Below are 22,073 nucleotides of genomic sequence, written 5' to 3'. Positions count from 1 at the left end.
GTGCATGTGTTTGTGTGTTTTCTGCAACAGTCACTGTGGAAGGCAAGTTATGTTTTAAACTCACTGAACCATCTGAAAAAAGTGCTTTGAGTTGTTAATGCTACGCACACTGGACAGCACAGCTCACTGAGCTGAAATGAGTTAACTGGTATCTTGGGTGATCTGGTTAAATTGAAAGCTTAGAAAACATCTTCAAAAAAACAAATACAGTACACTAAAGCATGATAATAACAGACCTTGAAAAACAAATCATTGAACCGCCAGTAATGCAGCAGCGAGTTTGTCATTCATCTGATAGTTTTTTAATGTATGGTACTGAGGATGTTTGGGTGTGAAAGGTGATAGGAAGAAAAATAAACTAGACGAATGTGAATCGACACCTTAATTTCTTCCTTCTTTATTATAATCTACATTATTAATATTCAAGTACCGTATTTTCTGCACTATAAAGCGCACCTAATAGCCTTCAGTTTTCTCAACAGTAGACAGTGCGCCTTACAATCCGATGCACCTTATATTTGGATCAATATTGGTTAATCATGGCATGACATTCACTTTAGCAGAGCAACATCTAGTGGATGCATAACGCAACCCCAACCAATATTACGACTACTAGTCCCACGCCTTATAATGCAGTGCGCCCTATATACAGTGCCCTCCATAATTATTGGCACCCCTGAAAAAGATGTGTTTTTTACCTTCTAATATCTTTTTTTTTTGTTTTTAATTCAAATAATATGGGACCTTAATGGGGGGGAAAAAAGAGAAAAATCCAACCTTCAATACAAGTGCATTCATTCAGTGGGGAAAAAATCCCACATAAGGAAAAAATTATTTGACATCAAATAATGTGTGTCACAATTATTAGCACCCCTGGTGTTAATACTTTGTACAACCCCCTTTTGCCAACAAAACAAGGTCTGGGGACTGAGATGGCCATGGGAGGAGCTTGATTTTGTGTCTGTTGAACCATTTCTGTGTAGATTTGGCCATATGTTTAGGGTCATTGTCTTGCTGAAAGACCCAGTGACGACCCATCTTCAGCTTTCGGGCAGAGGGCAACAGATTTTGATCTAAAATGTCCTGGTGTTTCAAAGCATTCATGATGCCATGCACCCTAACAAGGTTCCCAGGGCCTTTGGAAGCGAAACAGCCCCACAGCATCACTGACCCACCCCCCAGAAGCAGTGCACGGTATGGCTTTCATTTTGAAGTTGTTCCATGACTGCAGTCAGGCTCCTACTTTCTCCTTGACAACTCTTCGACACAATGTTTTGAAAAAAAAAAAAGAAAATGCCACACGCTATCACTAGGGAGCACACACAATCGTTCAAAAAAGAAATCAATGTGACGCCTCAGATAACCAATTCCTAGTGTCATGATAGATATTGCGTTGAAAATGCATCTCTATTACTGGCGTATTTTGCACCGCTTGAGGAGGAGCTTGCTATCGATACGCTCATATGTCTTGTCTTCATGAATGAATATTCAGTCTATTCTTTTGTTGTCACAACACTAATATATACCATAGGCTATGTACAGTCGTTGGAAAAGTTAGATTTTTGACAGGCGTCTGTTCTTTTTCAGGCTTAAAATATTGTTTTCATTTTACCCCTTTAATCGAGTATACATATGACAAGTACACAGCTTCTCATTGACCTTTCCAATAAGCTGCTGCTACTAGAAGTGAGCAGGCTCAGACTGGCAGCTGGTGAAAGCTGCACAGCAGGAGAACAATGGTATGAAGGAATTCCTAAAGGAGCGAAAACCTGCATGCGGGTCTCATACTGCCATGTGTGCGTGTGTGTTATACTAGTAGATACGGTTTATTTGCAAGTGTGTTCATTTAACCAATCTCTGTTGCATTGGTGAAAGGACCAAGAAATGTATTTTATTTAATTAGAAACTAGCAACAATTAATAATTCAATCATTAGTTTACTGATGTGCATTCAAAGATGATTCCTACATGGATACTCTAAAGAACGAAAATATTTGTTTTATTAAAAAAACAATACTTTTCCATTATTCCACATGATTTGTGTAAGATGTTTTCAGTTCTTAATAGAATTGTTATCATGAAAAGGTACTGTAGCAAAAAAAAAAAAAAAAAAGGAAGTCTAATGTCCTTTTATAGTGCTGAAACATTTGCACACACCACTAAAATAAACACATTTTAAGAGATTTGTTATTTCATACAATTTTTAAAAAATATATTTCAATTTGTCATTTATGACAAATTGATCTAACTATAGTCTGCATGCAACATGTTTAATAACACTGTTTTTTTTCATGGTTTTACACAAAGCAAGTAATTTCATACAACAGTTCAATTTCCTTTTCATCCATCTTCTGCTTTGGCCACGCTTGGGTCGCGGGGGCAATAGCTTCAGCAGGGAAGTCAAGACATGCTTCTGCCTGGATACTGAATTCGTGAGTCAAGCTTTAGCAAAGGAACTGATGTTAAAGTCCTTTTAGCCTGTCACCCCCCCTCACTGGTGTTTAGCCTTTAATTGACATGCATGACAGCGGTTGAGAGCTCGTTTTTACGATGGTAAAACATTTGGCTTAGGCCACCTTATCAGCCAATGCTAAACACTGGCAGTATGCAGTAAATACAACAACCAAGTTTATCCAGAAAAGCTTTAAGTTTCGTTTTAACGCAGCTTTGTTTTCTTCCCAATGATGTCATTCGGGCACTTTTGGATTTTTCCTGTCACTATTAAAATAATTATGTGCTTTGACAAACAAAGGTGAAGACATAAAAATGTGAAATGTCCAGACAGCTGTTAATCATTTTTTATGTTTTTTCCTCCACGGCATATGTAAAGCAAATGCTTCATTCCAAGTGAGTTTTGATTCAATGCAAGTCATCAGAGCAAAGTGGTGACCAAAAATATCAGTTGTTCTGTGCCATATGGGTTCAGTGGACCAATACAGTATATGTTGTTACCCTGTGTACTGTATATAAAGTGGTGTATCAAATCTGTATCCAGTGCACAGTGATATACAGTAATATATTACTTTTTTTTTTTCATTTCATTTCTGAATTGTTTCTTATCTAACTTTGTGTAAAAAAAATTCCAATCCCATGACAGCCATTGAAGTATTAGTGGAGCCTGAATCTGACACTACTTGTTACTCCTAAGAAGTGAAATCCAATATTGCCTCCATTACAACAAGACAGTTTGATTTTATATCGTCCACTGTATCTCCTAGCTTGGCCTGAGAGAACGTGTGAGTTGATCACATGATTCTGCTACATCTGATATTTTCTCTTTCATTGTTTCAGTATGCGACAGAGCTTCGTTTCAATGGGTTTTCTCTGTGCACTCCAGTATATAAATCCCATCACAAGGAAGATCCACGCTCCGTTGCAGACCAAAAACTACACTCTGAGGTGAGTTCTTACAACACATCTGGTATTTCAAATATCACAACATCAACCTGTGAAGAGAAATCTGACTAAAGCCCCTCAAATGTTTTCAGTCAAAATCTTCTTTTGGGGGAAAAAGTGCCTCTATTAAAAATATACTAGTATATAGTATTGCAAGTGTTTTAAGATAAATGTATTATTAATACGAGATATAATAAATTACATTTTTAGCTCATTCATTGCCTTTGACACTTCTAGTTCAAATGAATTTGACATTCATTGCAGTAAATGGCTACGAATAAGTTAAACAGAATTAGGGCAAATTTGTAATTTAAGAAGTGTTGAAAGACTGGTAGCCCTTGGTTTTGATCAGTACCCAACAAGTACAGTAGCTGTCACTTTAAAAATGGTTGGTGACCATTTCCCAGATCCAATTTTATGGAAGAGGTTTTATTTGACATGAGGGTTCCTGTTGTAGCGAATCCCCGAACCACTAAACCTTTTTACTGGAAAGTCTAGCTAAAATAATTTCCCATTCCCTTTCTTTATCGGTTGCTAATCTGGTGTAAACCTGTTACCCATTTATTTTCCCGATCCAAGATTGTTAAAAAGATGCTATTCTCTGTGCCCTATAAGAGCACGAGTAATAAATCCAACATTTACAGTTCAAGCATGTAACAATAGCGATGTATGAATTTATGTGGCGCAGACAACCTGTTTTTGTTTAAAAGGTCTGTGGTGCACAGTGTGAAAGCTGTGAATTTGTTTAGAGACAACACTCAGTCTTGGACAAGGTCTTTAATAACAGTTGGTGGTGCGCTGCATTGTAATGAGCTTGCTGATGTAGATTAATAGCTATAAAAATAAGAACCAAGGGGTGTGCACTGTGTACACATTTATGGTTAGTATGGGGTCTGTGCTTGTGGGTCTGCGTGTGTGTTTTTATGTGTGTGTATGTTTGAGAGCTAGAGAGTGAGAGTAAAACATCAGATGAAAGCTCCGAGAGGCAGATGGTAGGGATCGTCTTGGCACACAATTAACAAAAATACTGAAGGATAGCAAATTTGTCCCTATGCAGTTGTTCAAACTATTTGCTTGCAAAGACTCCATCATCATTGAGACTCCTCACTTTAAAATCTGCTCAACCGCACTGGGCAGGGTGGTCACGCTCTGACAAGTTGTGAAAACACCAGACAAGTTTATCCTGTGAGGCTTTTATAATAAATATGAATATTCTCTTGAACACTTCTGATGCTGGCCGCCTGGGAACTGTTTTATGAAAGCAATTGGGGCAGTAGTAATGAGGGATCACGTTATCACACTGACGATCTGCTAACAAATTAACATTATGAGATAAACACTTACTAGTGCTGGACAGTTCTACATCAATAACACTGGGCAACGACATTTTTAGTTTTTTTTAACTGCTTTTTGGTACAGAAGCCAAAATTGATATGTTTTCATCTATCATGTCAAGTTCTTGAACAATAGTATCCATTTTCTCTCTCTATGTATGAATATACAGTGGGGCAAATAAGTATTTAGTCAACCACTAATTGTGCAAGTTGTCCCACTTGAAAATATTAGAGAGGCCTGTAATTGTCAACATAGGTAAACCTTAACCATAACAGACAGAATGTGGGGAAAAAAACCAGAAAATCACATTGTTTGATTTTTAAAGAATTTATTTGCAAATCATGGTGGAAAATAAGTACTTGGTCAATACCAAAAGTTCATCTCAATACTTTGTTATGTACCCTTTGTTGGCAATAACGGAGACCAAACGTTTTCTGTAACTCTTCACAAGCTTTTCACACTGTTGCTGGTATTTTGGCCCATTCTCCTCTAGAGCAGTGATGTTTTGGGGCTATTGTTGGGCAACAAGGACTTTCAACTCCCTACACAGATTTTCTATGGGGTTGAGATCTGGAGACTGGCTAGGCCACTCCAGGACCTTGAAATGCTTCTTAGGAAGCCACTCCTTTGTTGCCCTGGCTGTGTGTTTGGGATCATTGTCATACTAAAAGACCTAGCCATGTCTAATCTTCAATGCCCTTGCTGATGGAAGGAGATTTTCACTCAAAATCTCTCGATACATGGCCCCATTCATTCTTTCCTTTACACAGATCAGTCGTCCTGGTCCCTTTGCAGAAAAACAGCCCCAAAGCATGATGTTTCCACCCCCATGCTTCACAGTAGATATGGTGTTCTTCGGATGCAATTCAGTATTCTTTCTCCTCCAAACACGAGAACCTGTGTTTCTACCAAAAAGTTCTATTTTGGTTACAGCTGACCATAAATCAATTCTCCCAGTCCTCTTCTGGATCATCCAAATGCTCTCTAGTGAACCGCAGACGGGCCTGGACGTGTACTTTCTTCAGCAGGGGGACACGTCTGGCAGTGCAGGATTTCAGTCCCTGGTGGCACATTGTGTTACTGATAGTAGCCTTTGTTACTGTGGTCCCAGCTCTCTGTAGGTCATTCACTAGGTCCCCCCCGTGTTGTTCTGAGATTTTTGCTCACCCTTTTTGTTATCATTTTGACGCCACGGGGCGAGATCTTGCATGGAGCCCCAGATTAAGGGACATTATCAGTGGTCTTGTATGTCTTCCATTTTCTAATAATTGCTCCCACAGTTGATTTCTTTACACCAAGAGTTTTACCTATTGTAGATTCAGTCTTCCCAGTCTGGTGCAGGTCCACAATTTTGTCTCTGGTGTCCTTCAACAGCTCTTTGGTCTTGGCCATAGTGGAGTTTGGAGTGTGACTGACTGAGGTTGTGGACAGGTGTCTTTTATACCGATAATGAGTTAAAACACGTGCCATTAATAGAGGTGACGGGTGGAGCCTCGTCAGACATACATACAGTGGGGCAAATAAGAATTTAGTAAAGCATTTTAAGGTCCTGGAGTGGCCTAGCCTGTTTCCAGATCTCAACCCCATAGAAATTCTGTGGAGGGAGTTGCAAGTCCGTGTTGCCCAACGACAGCCCCAAAACATCACTGCTCTAGAGGAGATCTGCTTGGAGGAATGGGCCAAAATACCAGCAACAGTGTGTGAAAAGCTTGTGAAGAGTTACAGAAAATGTTTGGCCTCCGTTATTGCCAACAAAGGGTTTAACAAAGTATTGAGATCAACTATTGGTATTGACCAAATACTTATTTTCAGCCATGATTTGCAAATACATTTTTTAAAAATCAAGCAATGTGATTTTCTGTTTTTTTTTTTTTTTCACATTCTGTCTTTCATGGTTGAGGTTTACCCATGTTGACAATTACAGGCCTCTCTAATTATTTCAAGTGGGAGAACTTGCACAGTTAGTGGTTGACTAAATACTTATTTGCCCCACTGTACATACATATATATATATATATATATATATATATATATATATAATATACAGGGGTGCACATAAGTGGTCCGCATGCACGCATGTGTACTGGACGTAGACAAACGCGCTGGCCCTCAACGTCTTCCATACGCTTTTGCGTACCGATGGCTGACCACTGTATTTGTGGCGGACACGAGAAAATCGCTTCTCAAAATGTCAAAGAGGCAGGCCCCACTGAGTACCGGTAATTACTTCCGTGTTCCCCCACCCCCGTCAAAAGACAGACAGACGACAGAGACTTCACCGGAGCTACCGAAAAAAAATGACTTTTGCTGAAAAGTGGCTGCAGGAGGTACCATGGCTAGAAGCAAATGGTGCTCACACGGAAATGTGGTACAAAATTTGCCGTGAGAATTCCAATGTCGCTAATAAGAGCAGCGCGTTTTATGTAGTAGGGTCAAAGAATTTCAGCCATCCAAACTTTGAAAAGCACGAAAAAAAACAGAGCATGTGGCACTTAAGCAAACGATCGGTGTCAGACAGCACTCCACTCACCCTGCACAGCGCCATGCACTGACAAATGTGTTTTTGCTCCCATTTCACAAAGCTAAACATGCACGTTCAATGAGCTCTTATGAGGAGGAGGGCATCCCACTTTTACAAAGGCTTGGAGTTAATGTGGGAGCCGCATAATGCCCTTTATTTTGAATTAGTGCTTTTATGTTTATTTCTTTACTTTTCACTTCGAAGTAATGGCAATTTTGTTGTGCCAGTTGATGTTAATCGAGCATTAATTGTTAATATAGTTAATTAAAGGTAATTGGTTCTAAGTAAAGCTTGTCATAATTTAATCGCATCAGGCGGGTCGGCTCTCAAGCTCAATGAGGACCAAGTCACATCTCCAGGTCCTCCTCTGAGAACCTGTGCAAAAAAATTATGTGCACCCCTGTATATAAATATATATATATATATATATATATATATATATATATATATATATATATTAGAGGTGTGCATCGGTACTGCCCTCACGATTCAATTCGATTACGATTCGGAGGGCCACGATTTGATTCAATTCGATTCGATTCAGAGGGTCACGATTCGATTCGGCAATGCATCGCGATCCCTTAACACTTCAGAGTCGAAGGACGCGCCGGCGCGTCCTCAGCGCACGTCGTCTTTGAAGCGCCCTCACGTTTTAATTACGTCACCCACATGCCGTTGGTTGGTCTCGTTTTAAAGTGCGGAAGTTGCGGTTTACTCTCGTTATTATTTGAAGTCAATCGACCAACTAAAACGTGAGATATTGTCATTTAAGTTTTATAGTTTTATTGTCCTCTCAAAAAAACATTAAAACGCTGCATGGATCATTTGTTTATGTCTATATTTCCATCATCTCTTGTCCTTTTTCAAAACGGAAGCTCCATGAAAAAAACACAAATCAAACGAACCCTTTCAAAGTCACAGTGGAAGCACAAAATGCGTTTTTTTAATAAATATAACTGCCGTGCGAGTTTCCACCGAACGAGAGGGAGGAGTGTTCTGAAGCAGCGAGGTGGCGAGCGACGGCCGTTTGGATCGAGCAGCGACTTTGTGTGACTTTGAGAATGAACGGAAAACTAAATTTAGCGTAAGCAATTGTGCTATTTGATCAACTTGAGGAAGAGGAAGGTCCAAATTCGTCATCATCGTCTTCTTCGGAAGAGTCCTCCAGTGAAGATAGTGATGGATTTGAACACGTGGGTGACGCCATCGACGAGCAGAGGTAAGCCAACTCACTTTTTTTTTTTAATGCTGAAAAAGTTTCTTTTGAAAGTTTCTTTTGATATAGCAAGACAAAGCTCATTTTGATGCAATATAAGTGTGTGTTTGTGTGTATAATAATAAAATGTGCATATCAGATCAAAGTCGTACGTGCACTGTGTGTATCCAAGGCAGGAATTTATAATTGTGGTGATCTTTCTATATGAAGATTAGGGATGTAGCAACTATTCAGCTATGGTATTCTTTCTATTGTCATACATATAGATTTCCATTATTATTTATTGCTGTATATATTTTTATTTTATACTTTATTATTTTCATAAATACTGACTTTTTTTCATGTACATTTATAGTGACAATGAAAGTAAAGTGAAATGAAAATGGAAGGGTGGAAAGAGGACCGACACCCCATGGAAGTGTGGGCTGTGTGATGTCGCCCTGTGTCGAATTCCAGGACGAAACTGCTTTTCGGAGTGGCATGCCTGAAAAAAATTTAACCTGTTTATTGTAAATATTTTTGAAAATACTTTTTTTCCCAATGTTATATATATATATGTATATTTCCCCACAATCAGTCTTCTCAATTTGTGTATATAAATGTGTGTTCAAGAAGCTTGATTGTGTGTACATAGTTTTCATCAGGTGATGGGCCGCAATACCTAAACTCATAAAGAGATGGCCTCTAAACACTTTTTGTGTTAGATGGTATATATTTTTTCACTGTTCGGTCTGCTGTATATAACCTGTTTTGACTAGAGCATGTATAAATGCAAAAAACGCCTATGGCTATACCTGTTGTTTATGTTGAATTGTCAAATATAAGACTATTTATTCTAAATTTTTTTGGTTGAATGTTCATCCTAACATGTTGAATAAATATTACAAAGTTTCAAAACGGTTCGTTACGCATGTTTGGTTGTCAATTGGACATCAAAATTAAAAAATTTGACAAAACGATTTTGGAATTTTTGGTCTTTTTGGGCCCAAAATGATGATTTACAATTGGTCAGTGAAAGAAACAACAGTTTGGACATGAAGTTCAAGGTGTGACAAAAAAGGGACCAAACCAGGCCATCGTAAACAATTCTTTCTTTGAAATATAAAGGCAACTTCAAAGGCATGCAAAATCAGACAAAATAGGCCCAGACCTTAAAGGGTTAAAGCCTGGGATGCATTAAAATTCTAAAGCAAAGCATATTTTTCGTGAATCATGAGGCAACACAAGCGGTCAGACATTAAACAACTTTTTATTGGCTCTTGTGTCACTCCTGGTTGAAGTCAAATGAAAACACTTTTAGATATATATTTTTTTAAAAAAATCAAAAAACAGATCACAGCATTTAATTGGTGCTTTGAATGAGACCAGGGCTTTCTCTTTTTTTTTTACACACAGTAGCAGCCTTTCACACAGTGCAACATCTGAACTCCTGTGCAAAATCAGTAATAACAGTCACTGTATTTTAGTCACAACAACCCATCGATAAAAATATTCAAGTAAATATTAAAGAAAGCGACAAAGAAAATATTGTAGTGCAGCAGCATCTTTATCGCAATATCAATCCAGGGATCAGTTCAGTTGCAAACAAAACATCCAAATAAATTGCAATGTAGAACAAAAGTAAAATGTTGGCCTAGCCCACTATATATGTGCAATCAACTTAGAAATGCAATCAGTAACTACCACATAACAATAAAAAATAATGAATTAAAATGAAGTGCAGCAGCATTTTAGCAGCCATAACAATCTGTTTCAACATGAGGAAATATCTTTTTTTTTTTGCAATTGAGAGAGCAGAGAGATAGTAGAGGTTAGATGGGGCCTAAAAAATCCAGCCCGACCCGACACGGCCCGCTGGTATTGAAGCCCGACCCGGCTTGGAGTGACGCGAAAAAAACAAAACAAAAACGCAGCAGCAGCAATTTATTTTCATTTCTTCGAGATGGCAGAAAAAAACGCATGTTTCTTAATGTTTAAATAGTCTACATATTTTTGTGATCATGATAGAAGCATTTGCACAATGAAATAACGCTGGGAAAGTTTAATATTTAAAAAAAAACATGCGATTTTGCAGACACACAGAGGAGAAGATTCAAAAGGATCACATTTGTGTTGCCTTTGAGTGCATAAAAAAGTGTCTTTCGTTACGAATTCTCAGTTGGCAGAAAAAAAACGCAAGTTTTCTTAATGTTTAAATAGTCTACATATTTTTGTGATCATTATAAAATCATTTACACAACGAAATAACGCTGGGAGAGTTTAATATTTAAAAAAAAACCAACAAAAAATGAGTTTGCAGACACACAGAGGAGAGGATTCAAAAGGATCACAGGTATGTTGCCTTTGTGTGCATAAATAAAAGTGTCTTTCGTAACGAATCGCAAGCGCCACAGCGGAGGAGAAGAAGAAAAAGCGGGCTGCGCCACTGCTTCATGTGAGTGCACAAGTAAATGCACAATACAGAGAGCCTGCTCTCGGTTTTATCCCTTTTTAATTTTTTTTTTTTTTAAATATAATTTATTAGTCCGGCGCGGGGCGGCCCGACCCGACTCGACCCGACTCGACCCGAACGTGAATGCTTAACATTTTGGGCCCGAACCCGAACTCGGGCACAAGATCTAACCTCTAAGAGATAGGACATAACATAATGGCTGAAGCGGAGAAAGAGGGAGCAAGAAAGATTCTTGATGCACCTAAGACATTGAAAGCTGACATCTGGAGACATTTTGGCTTCTATGAGGTTGGTGGGAAACTTGACCAGATATATGCAGTGTGTAAAAAAATGAAACATGACAATAATAATACAAATGGGGAAACCAAATCCATTGCATCACCGGAATTGCGCAGGGAAGATTTTTGAACGTACTTATATATTTTAAAATGTGCTGAATCGATTCGGCTTGTTGCCCGCATCGAATCGAATCGTCCATGCCCCGCATCGGGATGCATCGCCTCATCGATTATTGTTGACACCACTAATATATATATATATATAATATGTGTGTGTGTGTATAGCAGATTTACCTCGATAATGATAAATGATGATAAATTTGCCCAAGCGGACTTACATAATTTGAAAATCTTAATCAATACATGAAATACAAATTAACCGTTTATCTTACAATTGTACATGCAGTGTAAACATTAAGTATTTAAAATATTTTGTAAAAATAAGCATTCAAGTATGAACATTTATATCAGCTTGTATGACTTGAACAATGTACAACATAATAAATATCAATATGGCCACTGTGCAAAAATGTCATTGGAACACAAATGACTTATAGGAATAGGGGCTTGAACGATACACTTCAAAAATAGGATCGAGTATCAGACAAGTTATTGTCAATGGCTGCTGTGACATGATTACTCAACACAAGTGTTTACTTCAAGGTTTCAGGGTTTTTTTTCCAGAGCATTTTCTGAAATACACACACACACAAACATGCACCCTCCCCCCACACACATTAAGCTATACTGTTCTAACTCTTATGCCAATGAAACGTTTAATATTTTATGATGGCAGTAATGTCACAGAATAAAGCAAGCACATACAGAAAAATAGCTGTGGCCAAGGTCATATTATAGGCTACGCTGTTGTATTATACTTTATGCTGAATGCTGTATCATCATAAAAGTTATCAGAGAAATCACACATGCACACACAAATACAAAATAACGCGACATAATGATTGCTAGATGCATTGCGTGCCCAAGTTGAACCACGTTCCCACCGTGACTCCCTGCGCTCAGCTGCAGGCATCCATCTCCAACACACTCTATCACTAGTTCAGGAAGCGATACTAACAGAGAGCATCCACCGCTTGGAGCTCGAGGAGCTGCAATCGCAGATCAGGGAGGACAACAATCCTTACTTGGAATGTCAAGGCCTAAACACTCAAGCCAGAAAGCCCAACGCCTACAGCAAGAAACACAAGAGTCACGCGAAGCCATTCCTAAATGTATCGACAGACAACGGCGACTCAAGAGGAAATAGAAAGAGCTACAGGTAGCTCAGATAGTTAACTCATTACTTCAAAGGCCAGAGAAGGAATGATTCAGTAGCGATGAAACATAACTTAAAGACTTCACTGGCTGCGGTTGATCCTCTTCCTGATGCCAGTGCAGGCACAGCCCCTTATCATCCTGCTACTCCACCACAATCTTCTCAACTGCCTCATCAAGCTATCATGGGGCACTCACTCCAGCTGCCCTACTCTGAGCCTCCTCTTGCACCACAGTGCACGCCGATTCCATAAGCTCAGCCAGCACAGCACTACCCGTTGGCTGAACCCGTCATCAACCCTCGTCCTATGCACCTACTACAACAGGTAGCTCACCCTGCTGCAGCCTCCACATCGGTGCACCTGCACCCCACAACGCCTGTTCACTCTGGGCTCCCCATTAAATCACTCCAAGCCTCTGCTGTTCCAACTGGTACCTTTGGACCACAATAATCTTCTACAGGACTCATGATCGGACCACATTTCACCACCTGTTCAACTCTCCCGCACCAGCACTTGAACTCACTTGTTCAACCTGCGGTTCCCGCTCCTTCACGCAGCCCAGCTTATTCATCACCAGAGACATTAAGTAAAAATCTATATGGGGTTCCACTAGGCCTGTCGCGATAACTAATTTTAGTGTGCGATAATTTATCTCATAAATTATTGCGCTATGCGATATTATTGCCCCCCCCCCTTTTTTTTTTTAACCAATTTACGATAACACAGTGAGAATGCAGTATATATTAATAGATCAAGTACAACCATTTAAACGCGATAAATGTTTACTATTACATTCAAAGATACTTTTTAAGAAATCACAACTAAAAACAATAGACCATGCCTCTTTTAAGTAAAAGACAACAATATTATACTGCACAGAAACATCGAATAAATAAAATGTCTTTTTCAAGAAAATAAATTAAATTGCACTTAATAACTTAAGCATTTAAGCAAATGAAAACTTTCCCCCTCATAGCTTCTGCTATGGCGTTCCATGTGTAATATTCTGATTGTGTGTTTTCCGAAGCACCCTGAACGCAACGGTGATGTTGTTTTGTTCGTGTGACGCAGCAGTGAGAGAGAGGTAGAACCCCAAGAGCAGCAACCCGCTCCAAGCAAGATCAGCAAGCTATGGTCATGCTTCAAACATACACCATCAGAGTTGATGTTAATGGAGTCCTGCGGTATGCCACCCAATTACTTGGACAAGCCAATGCTGCGCTGCTTCGTGCACTAAAGGGAGCGGTGTTGCCCTGCCTTTGCAGCATCGATCGGAAGCTTGCCAAAGACCCAAAGAAAGCATAGGTTTACTGCAAAGAGATATGCAAACTGGAGAGGGCTGGCTACATGGCACAAGTATCACCAGAAGAAGCTGAGCAGACTGATGAGTTGTGGTACGTCCTTCACCATATGGTGAACCACAATGGTAATGGCAGGATTGTATTTAATTGCTCATTCCAGCACCAAGGATGTTCCCTGAATGAACTTCTCCTTCCTGGACCTACGCTGGGACCTACCCTGCTCTGTGTCCTCATCTGGTTCTGCCAGCATGCCGTGGCAGTCAGTGGAGACGTAAAAGGCATGTTACAACAGATCCGCCTGCTACCCACCAACAAACCAGTGAATTATCATAATGGGAGTATGTCATACTCACACGTGACACATTAAAACTGTTCAGACCAATCGGATACTCAGATCTCCATTCTCCGTATGAAGCAGCTGAACAGGACGGGTTAAGAGAAAGAAAAAAAAAAAAAAAAAAAAAAGGAAGTCTCAATGATTCTCTAGGCTACAATAAAAAAAACAACTAATACAGAATCCTTGCCTGCCAGTACGACCCTCTTGAATACATGCTTCCATTCACCAAAACAGCGAAAGTTCTCATACAAGATCTGTGGAAAGAGGAAATCGAATGGGACGATCCAGTTCGACCTCAATCTCTACTGGACAGATGGCGCACTTGGGAACAAGAGCTTCCTCACCTCATAGACCTAGAGTTCCCCTGACTGTATGGTCCATCACACATGGACGCATCAACCGTAACCTAAGCACATATACATACTGTATATATATTTTATTAATTTAATATAGATATACAATGTGTGGAAAAGAAGAGAAGTGTGTGCAGGCAGGCTGGAACAGGTGGAGAAAAGTGTCAGGTGTGATGTGTGATAGAAGGGTTTCAGCTAAAATGAGCAGAGGACAGGGTTTGATGGAGACAAGTGATTCGCTGTGGCGACCCATGAAGGGAAAAGCTGAAAGGAAAAGAAGAAGAATGAAATACTGTATGACCCAAAGCAGGAATAATTACATTTGTTTTTAAAACTATTATGTTTTTTAAAATGATGTGGCTACTTGCATGCAAGGAGAATGATACTGTACATGGTAAGTGGGTAAGCTGTCGATAAGAAACTTTACATGATACAGGGAAAAAATGAGCCAATTTTGAAATCTGGACCCCAAAAATAGTTAAAACACTTCAGACCTAAAACAACAGCAGTTTATTCTCAAATTGCTGCCCAGTGTGATGCAATAGGTACAAAAATGTGTTTATATAAAAACTTGTTCTTATCTTGGCTGCCATGTTGCTCTAGCCTTTAAAGGTCTGTGATAAGTGATAATCACACACTAAACTAACTTGTAGCTTTAGCATAGCGTTTGCGTTAGCATTTAGCACGGTGAGTGTCTTCTTAACCTCCTGGAAAACGTTTTACATACGGTTCGTGGCATCCAGGTGAGTTTAATTAATTGCAAATAATGTGCTGTTTTCCTGCTGAGTGTGCATTATCATCATGAAGATGGGGATGTGCTTGTAAACTATAATTATGTGCTTTTGAAGTTTATAGTTGAAAATATTTTGAGAATTGTAGACTAAAACTAGACAAAGACGAACACATTTTGAAATGACTAACAAGTGTTTTCGTCCAAAAGATTAAGACAAAAATTAAAAGGGCTGCACAGAAAAAAACACTGGGTAAAAATATATGGCTCTTTTTGTAGACGGTGCAACTGTACTTGAGCATGTAAAAACGGCACATTTGGATTTTCATACTGGGCATTCGGGCATAGTAAGTTTGAGTATTTGAAATTCTGCACTGGTGCCCAGCAGACAGAAATTTTCTAAATTCTTTCTAAAGGATATACCATTAGAAAGTACTTCCAATTTGAAGCACAGGTGGTCTAACACAATTAATTGGGACACCGGCAGAATCTTTCTGAGCTCTGTGTGCATATGCGTGGATGTTAAAAAAAATAAAAAAATAAAAAATCCACTCATAAATAAAACAACAGCGGGCAGCAAAACCTCTGAATCATTTTCGAAATTAATTCATAGATTGCGTCATTATCATTAGTCATTATTACAGTTTTTACATCAGTAATTCCACTGCCCGGCACACAGCTATGGCTCCAGCTCATTTAATGAGCATGCCTGCTTACGTTGTCTGTTGCCACACTAGCCAAGCACAGTGACAATGTTCTGGTCATCTACAGATTACTGTGTACTTCTCCAGACAGACATGTTTGTATGTGAGTCTGTTACCTTTAATGGGTGTTATTGGCGCTGCTGTCATTGGTGGCGTCAACAACCCTCTTTCAAATGCACCTGCCTGTGTGTGACTATTAAATGATCTAAAACGCCTCCTTGCGCTGCATAACAACATGAACATGGAGTCCATAAAGACAGGAGAAAATGTTTGCCACAGCCTAGTGTGTAGGTTTTGATGAATGAGAAAGCAGTCATTGCCTATATTGTACATATAATATTACCAAAAATGGTCAGTGAAACGTGTAAATAATTGTTTTGGCACATTAGTTTTATGTTACTAAAAAGAAACACTGCTTAATAGGTCTGGGAAAAAACTCCTAAAATATAAATCAACAAACAATAAGCACAAGAGACTAGATTAGCTTTTTTTTGTTTGTTTGTTTTAATATATTGTTATGATTAAATTAAAGAATATTTTTGTTGCTAAAACACCCATGCACAAATGAGAGTATTTATTAGTAAGATGTTGACATTGAGTGGAAACTTTGCAAATCAATTTACATTATGTTTGTGTGAATGTTTTGCTCGTGCCACTGAGCCTTGCAAAGTATTTTTTATTTAATATTTAAAATGATTTCTTTATTATAGGAGTTAATTGAATCAACCACCACTGGAACTGAATATGATTGTAATAGAAATAAAATTACTGGAACACTGTACAAATAGTATTCAATATTCCTAGATTGCAAGTAGACATGTTGTCATTGCTGTTCTTCATGTTTGCAGGTATTTCACTATTACGCAGCGAGTTTAGACTTGCTTCATCTAATTACTCTTTCAGACCTGCCCAGCTTCCAGATGTCCAGCACTTACTTTCAACTGTATCCTCATTTCTTAACTCTCTGTTGCCATGGTGTCTGTCAGACCCACAAGTGCTAATAATGGTTTTACATTTGCGATTTCAAGGACCTGTTATAAGATGCACTCAGTTTTAGATCGATGTGAACCTTAAAGATGTGTGTATGTATGCTAGTACAAGAAACAATTAAAAGTAGGTATAATCAAAAGCCTGCAAAACATCACCTCCAAGCTAAAAATACAACTTTTGCTCGAGCCGGAGGGCAAGACGTGAACTCAACAAGAGACTGCTACGAAGCTTCCATAAACACCTTTGAATAACATTCTTATGTCCTTAACAAGAAAAAAAAACATTATACATGTACTGGTATTTACACATTCTTATGTCCTTAACAAGAAAAAAATAAACAGAGTCCTGTCTGGGAAGTCAGTGAAATCGAAACTTTTCTTGGATCAGCTCAAATCCCTGCGTGGAAAGGTATTGGCCTGAGCTCTTGAGATTTCATCCTTGTCACTAATATTTACATATGCTCAAATTAGTTTTGTTTAATGAGAAGTTGTCTCCTGGGGCATTTGTGTGGATCAAATATAATATTTATGCGCTCAGGTAGGAGCTTTGTTCAGCCTTTCCTGTGTCGTCACCCCGATTGCACAGCCACCAGCAAGCCAAATCACCTCTCAGCGCTGGAAAGAGTCTGTAGCCAGGAAACCCAAGTCTTTACCTAGTAAGTCAATACCTAATGAAATGGAAAGTCATGTCTTCCATATGGCAAATAAATCTGAAACTTTACCTACATTGTTATAGATGATAAAACCTTTGGAAGAGCAAGCCAGTCAAAAGCTTTTTTGAAACAATCTGAAAGTTACTATGTTAAATATGTACCGTAATTGATAGAACTTGTTTGTACTCGTGTGGAAATTGGACTGCGAAGACATTTTAGGGAAAAAAAATAGCGTGACTGAAATATATTATTATAGTAGTTTTTTATTTTTTTTATTTTTTTTAATACAGCACAATATCTTGTATTTATAGCTTAAATCAGAAGAATATGCTTTCACTGACAATATTACTTAATATTTCAGTACCTGATATTGAAGTCAAGGGAGAAACTGCGAACTACTACTTGTTGGTCCAGGGCTCTGACAGTGCTGAAGATGGGGTCTGTTCAGTCAGACTGTTGCACTCTGACAGTCAAATAAATGGTGTGCCTGCCATGGCAACAGTCTCAGGGCTGTTGGGACAGAAGCTACTGTCATCATCAGGTATAATCATGATTACGAAATTATGCGTGTGCAGTTTTGTACTTTCTCCTGTGATCGGAAATTAAGTAATGAACAGATCATTTCTATCTGAGCTGGTAATGAACACGTATCTGGTCATTTCCACTCACCACTTTTTCTCTGTCCAGGATGCACTCAAAGCAACATCTTCTCTTTGCCTTGTCTCCAAGGAGACGCTCTGCTGAAGAGAGAGCAGAGGGTGGTCCAGGTCCAAACACGGGTACTTAGAGAATATTTCAGTAAGTACCTGTATTTCAAAAGAACGAGTGTAGTGTACGTCTGGGACGGGAAGTGGAAGATGTGTGTATGTATATTTTGCCAGATATCAACACAGCATTGTAGCACTCAAAATGGATGTCGTCACGTCGCAAAATTATACACACAACTGAATATACTGTAACTAGGTGGGCACCGATCACAATTCCCTGCCTGAGTTTTTATTTTTGAATAACTTGTACTGATGATCTCATTTGTTGCCAAACACTCCTGGCTGAAAGCCAACATGTTAGCGGTTTGGAAGTATATTGAGGTGTCAAAAAAAGATGCTTGAATAGCTGTCTGTAAAATCTGTCCTGCTGAAGTGTTTCAAGTGGGTACAGTGCCCAATAATTTTTCCACCTCAGATTTAATCCGCTACTTCTGCTACAAACACGGGGGGGAAAAAAGTCACTCCTAGCGTACCGACTCCTTCTGTTGAGGAGGCTTTCGAGGGCAATTCAAAAATCTGTACGTTAGATTGATTGAACACTCTCAATTGTCTTTAGGATTAAAGGTGAGTGGTTATATATGCCATGTGATTAACTTGGCACCAGGTCACTGCGTACCCTGCCCAGTCTGTTGGGATCCTGCAGCATACCTTCTACCCAAGTGAGCACTAGCAGTTCAGAGAATGGATGTAAGTTCTAGTTTGCATTAACATTGTCATATTAAGCGGGATTTCTGCCATTTTCTTCCCCGCTAAAGTGGCTCAAGAAGATGATTACTATTACAAGACAATAAAGTCAGTATAAATTACAGTATGTTGATTGAGGTTCAATCTCAATAAACAAAGACAAATGTGTTGTAATAGCTACTGTGAAACGAAACAGGTCCAACACCATCCTATTAAAGGCCAAGCTCAGTTTCCTCCCTTATGCTCTGGGCGTTTGCTGGTGCGTACCACGACTCGCAATATCATTATTTTACAGTCACACAGCAGACAAAGATAGTGAAGCTACAGTGGAGTGAAGTCAGATAAAAGGAAATTAAATTCTTCAACCTTGAGGAAACAAACTCAGGCTGCGTTTTGACAAGACTGCAAGGAGAGCTGAAATACCGCAGGGCTAATTGAAAATTGCAATATATACAATGATTTCACAATACATTGAGGAAGACGCAAGACCAAAGAGACCAGTTTTATAAGTTAAGAAGAAAATAGATAAGCAAGCAAGTTGCAATACTTTCAGCTATTGTAGGTTAAAAAAATAATTAAAAGTTAGCATTGTTTTTATAGTTAATATAAAATTGCACTCGTACTGGGAGCTCGCCTTGCAAACCAAGACGGTCCTGCCTGATTCATAATGCAGTACCGTTTTGACAACATCAAGCCATCTAAAAAAATAAATAAATAAATAAAATAAAATAATATGAAAAAAGCGCTCCTGGCCTTCTGAGGTCCGCGCCAATCAGGGAAATGAGGCAGGTGCTGCTGACGTGACATCACCACAAAACCACTATCTGGTTGAATACAATAGCGCAGTGCAAACAGTTTCTTGTATTAGTTCAATTTCTTAAGCTTTGTCAGAAATAATTTGTTTCTTCATTAAACGGGCAACGATATTTTTGATCTGTTATACTGTGGCTTAATGTGGTTTGGGCGATAATGAGTGTGACAAAAAGAGGCATCATCCAATCAGCAGCTATATATTTTTGGAAGGCTCCTACCCTGACAAAGGTCTCAATTGGATCTTTCCTAGATGGATTTGTGAAATATATACGGAACAGTCCGTCCGGCGTGCCAGATTAACTGGTAGCAGTGGGAAATCCAGTACTGCTTTTCAAATACTTTATTTTCTTATTGCCCGACTCTCGTTGTATACTGGAATTCATTATCATCATTTGGGTCAATAATTTTCAATGACTCTTTTAATGAGTTTCTTAGAATAATAAGAACTTGTGCAACCAGCAGTCATCATTTAATCTTTTTGTGTTTCCAGGACAGAAAGAAAAATCCTCTTCAATACCATTTAGTGACTTGAAGGCCATTCTGGTCATGGCCAGGGAGCAATACTTAAGAATGATTGACTCCACACTTCCCTCTGCCATATCAATGTCTGACAGCCCAGGTACCAAGGACACAGGTTGGTATGGTTAAATAAATATACAGACACAACATGCATAGTGCATATGATGGAAATTGTAAAATGAACTGCCATAGCTCCAGTTTCCTGTGGAACATGACTTGCCGCTGGATCCTTACACAACTCACACCAATTAAGTATTTGTTTGTGTCTACACTTTGAGCAGGAAATAAAAACAAGGTCGCTATTGCTTGCTAAAAAGACTTGCATCTTGCATCCGGTGGGATTTGTATTGTCTTGTGTAAATCAAGCACTTCAAATGTCTTAAATATTTGAGTACAACATAGAAATAGTAACCATGCTGGAGATATTTTTATTTAAACTGTCCAGGAGGTTTTCATGTTTTAATAATTATTTTCTAAATGGCAAGATCATGTCAAAACAAGTTTTAAACAACACAATTACTATGCACATGAAATTGTGCAGAGGTGTAAAAATGGCAAAGCAACACAAAGCTCTGTTTGGTAGATTTAAAAAAAAAAAAAAGATTATTAACTACTCTCTTACCCAATTTACAACATGAAACAGCCGATGCAGTGCCTTATGGACATTTTACTAATGGTTTAATTAACTTTGTAGAATCACTTAAACCCTCAGGCCATCTTTGGGCATGAATCATCCTAAGAACCATCCCCTTCTTGAAAATGTCAGATCTTCTTTGAACTTTTCTATACTTATAGTCTCCCAAGCAGTCTGATTGCCCAAACTAAAAAAAATTCTGCACTCATACTCATACAGCAATGCAATGCCCACATTCTAGCCACTGCTCCAGTGTTAAGCTTTTGGATATGGCTCGAGCTAAAAGTTTGAATAAGTGTCGCAATCCATCATACAGTGCTGCTTATTGTATAGGGTATGCTCACGAAGGGGGCTTAATAGGTTTGTTTATGACTGGACCACTGATCTTTTGTTGTTACAAAATGCTTTCCTGGAGTGGTAAATTTACTGACATGTACCACTTATTATTAAGGTTGTTCCGATCATGTTTTTTTGCTCCCGATCAGATCCCGATCGTTTTAGTTTGAGTATCTGCCGATCCCGATATTTCCCGATCCGATTGCTTTTTTTTTTGCTCCCGACCAATCATTCCCGATAATTTTTCCCGATCATATACATTTTGGCAATGCGTTAAGAAAAAAATGAATAAAACTCGGACGAATATATACATTCAACATACAGTACATAAGTACTGTATTTGTTTTTTATGACAATAAATCCTCAAGATGGCATTTACATTATTAACATTCTTTCTGTGAGAGGGATCCACGGATGGAAAGACTTGTGACTTTGTGTATTGTGACTAAATATTGCCATCTAGTGTATTTGTTGAGCTTTCAGTAAATGATACTGTGGCCATCCCAAATGCATGATGGGAAGTGAAACCATGACTGTGCAACGTGCTACCAATTGCTATATCTTCTCTGCGTTGGGAAACAACACAAGGAGTTAAGACAATAATCAATTGCCACCTTGCTTCCCCGCACTGCTTCCCAAGATATTTCTAATCACAGGGAGAGGGTTTGCAAGGCTTTAGCCAATTAATAAAAGGCTCCATAGGCTGCCAAAGGTCACTCTTCTCATTTTGCGCTGCCTTTTATCTCTCTATATAGGTAAAACGGTGTCATTAGAGATTG

General features: G+C 38.8%; 1 protein-coding gene across 2 annotated transcripts in view; it reads left to right on the top strand.

The window, feature by feature from the left end:
- mtbp (MDM2 binding protein) overlaps positions 1–22,073 on the top strand; it is a 74,248-nt gene that overhangs the window by 6,010 nt on the left and 46,165 nt on the right. Inside the window, exons 8-14 of one of the 2 annotated variants that reach the window (XM_057834591.1) lie at positions 3,291–3,398; positions 16,748–16,842; positions 17,231–17,297; positions 17,427–17,544; positions 17,903–18,082; positions 18,229–18,339; positions 20,296–20,439. In XM_057834591.1, coding sequence (XP_057690574.1) covers positions 3,291–3,398; positions 16,748–16,842; positions 17,231–17,297; positions 17,427–17,544; positions 17,903–18,082; positions 18,229–18,339; positions 20,296–20,439 — 823 coding nt within the window. Of the gene's footprint in view, positions 1–3,290; positions 3,399–16,747; positions 16,843–17,216; positions 17,298–17,426; positions 17,545–17,902; positions 18,083–18,228; positions 18,340–20,295; positions 20,440–22,073 lie in introns of both variants that reach the window. The other variant, XM_057834592.1, reaches the window with a different exon arrangement.

Source organism: Corythoichthys intestinalis, chromosome 4 (assembly GCF_030265065.1).
Source record: "Corythoichthys intestinalis isolate RoL2023-P3 chromosome 4, ASM3026506v1, whole genome shotgun sequence".
NCBI classification, from domain to species: Eukaryota; Metazoa; Chordata; class Actinopteri; order Syngnathiformes; family Syngnathidae; genus Corythoichthys; species Corythoichthys intestinalis.
This window is presented reverse-complemented; position numbering and strand designations above follow the sequence as displayed.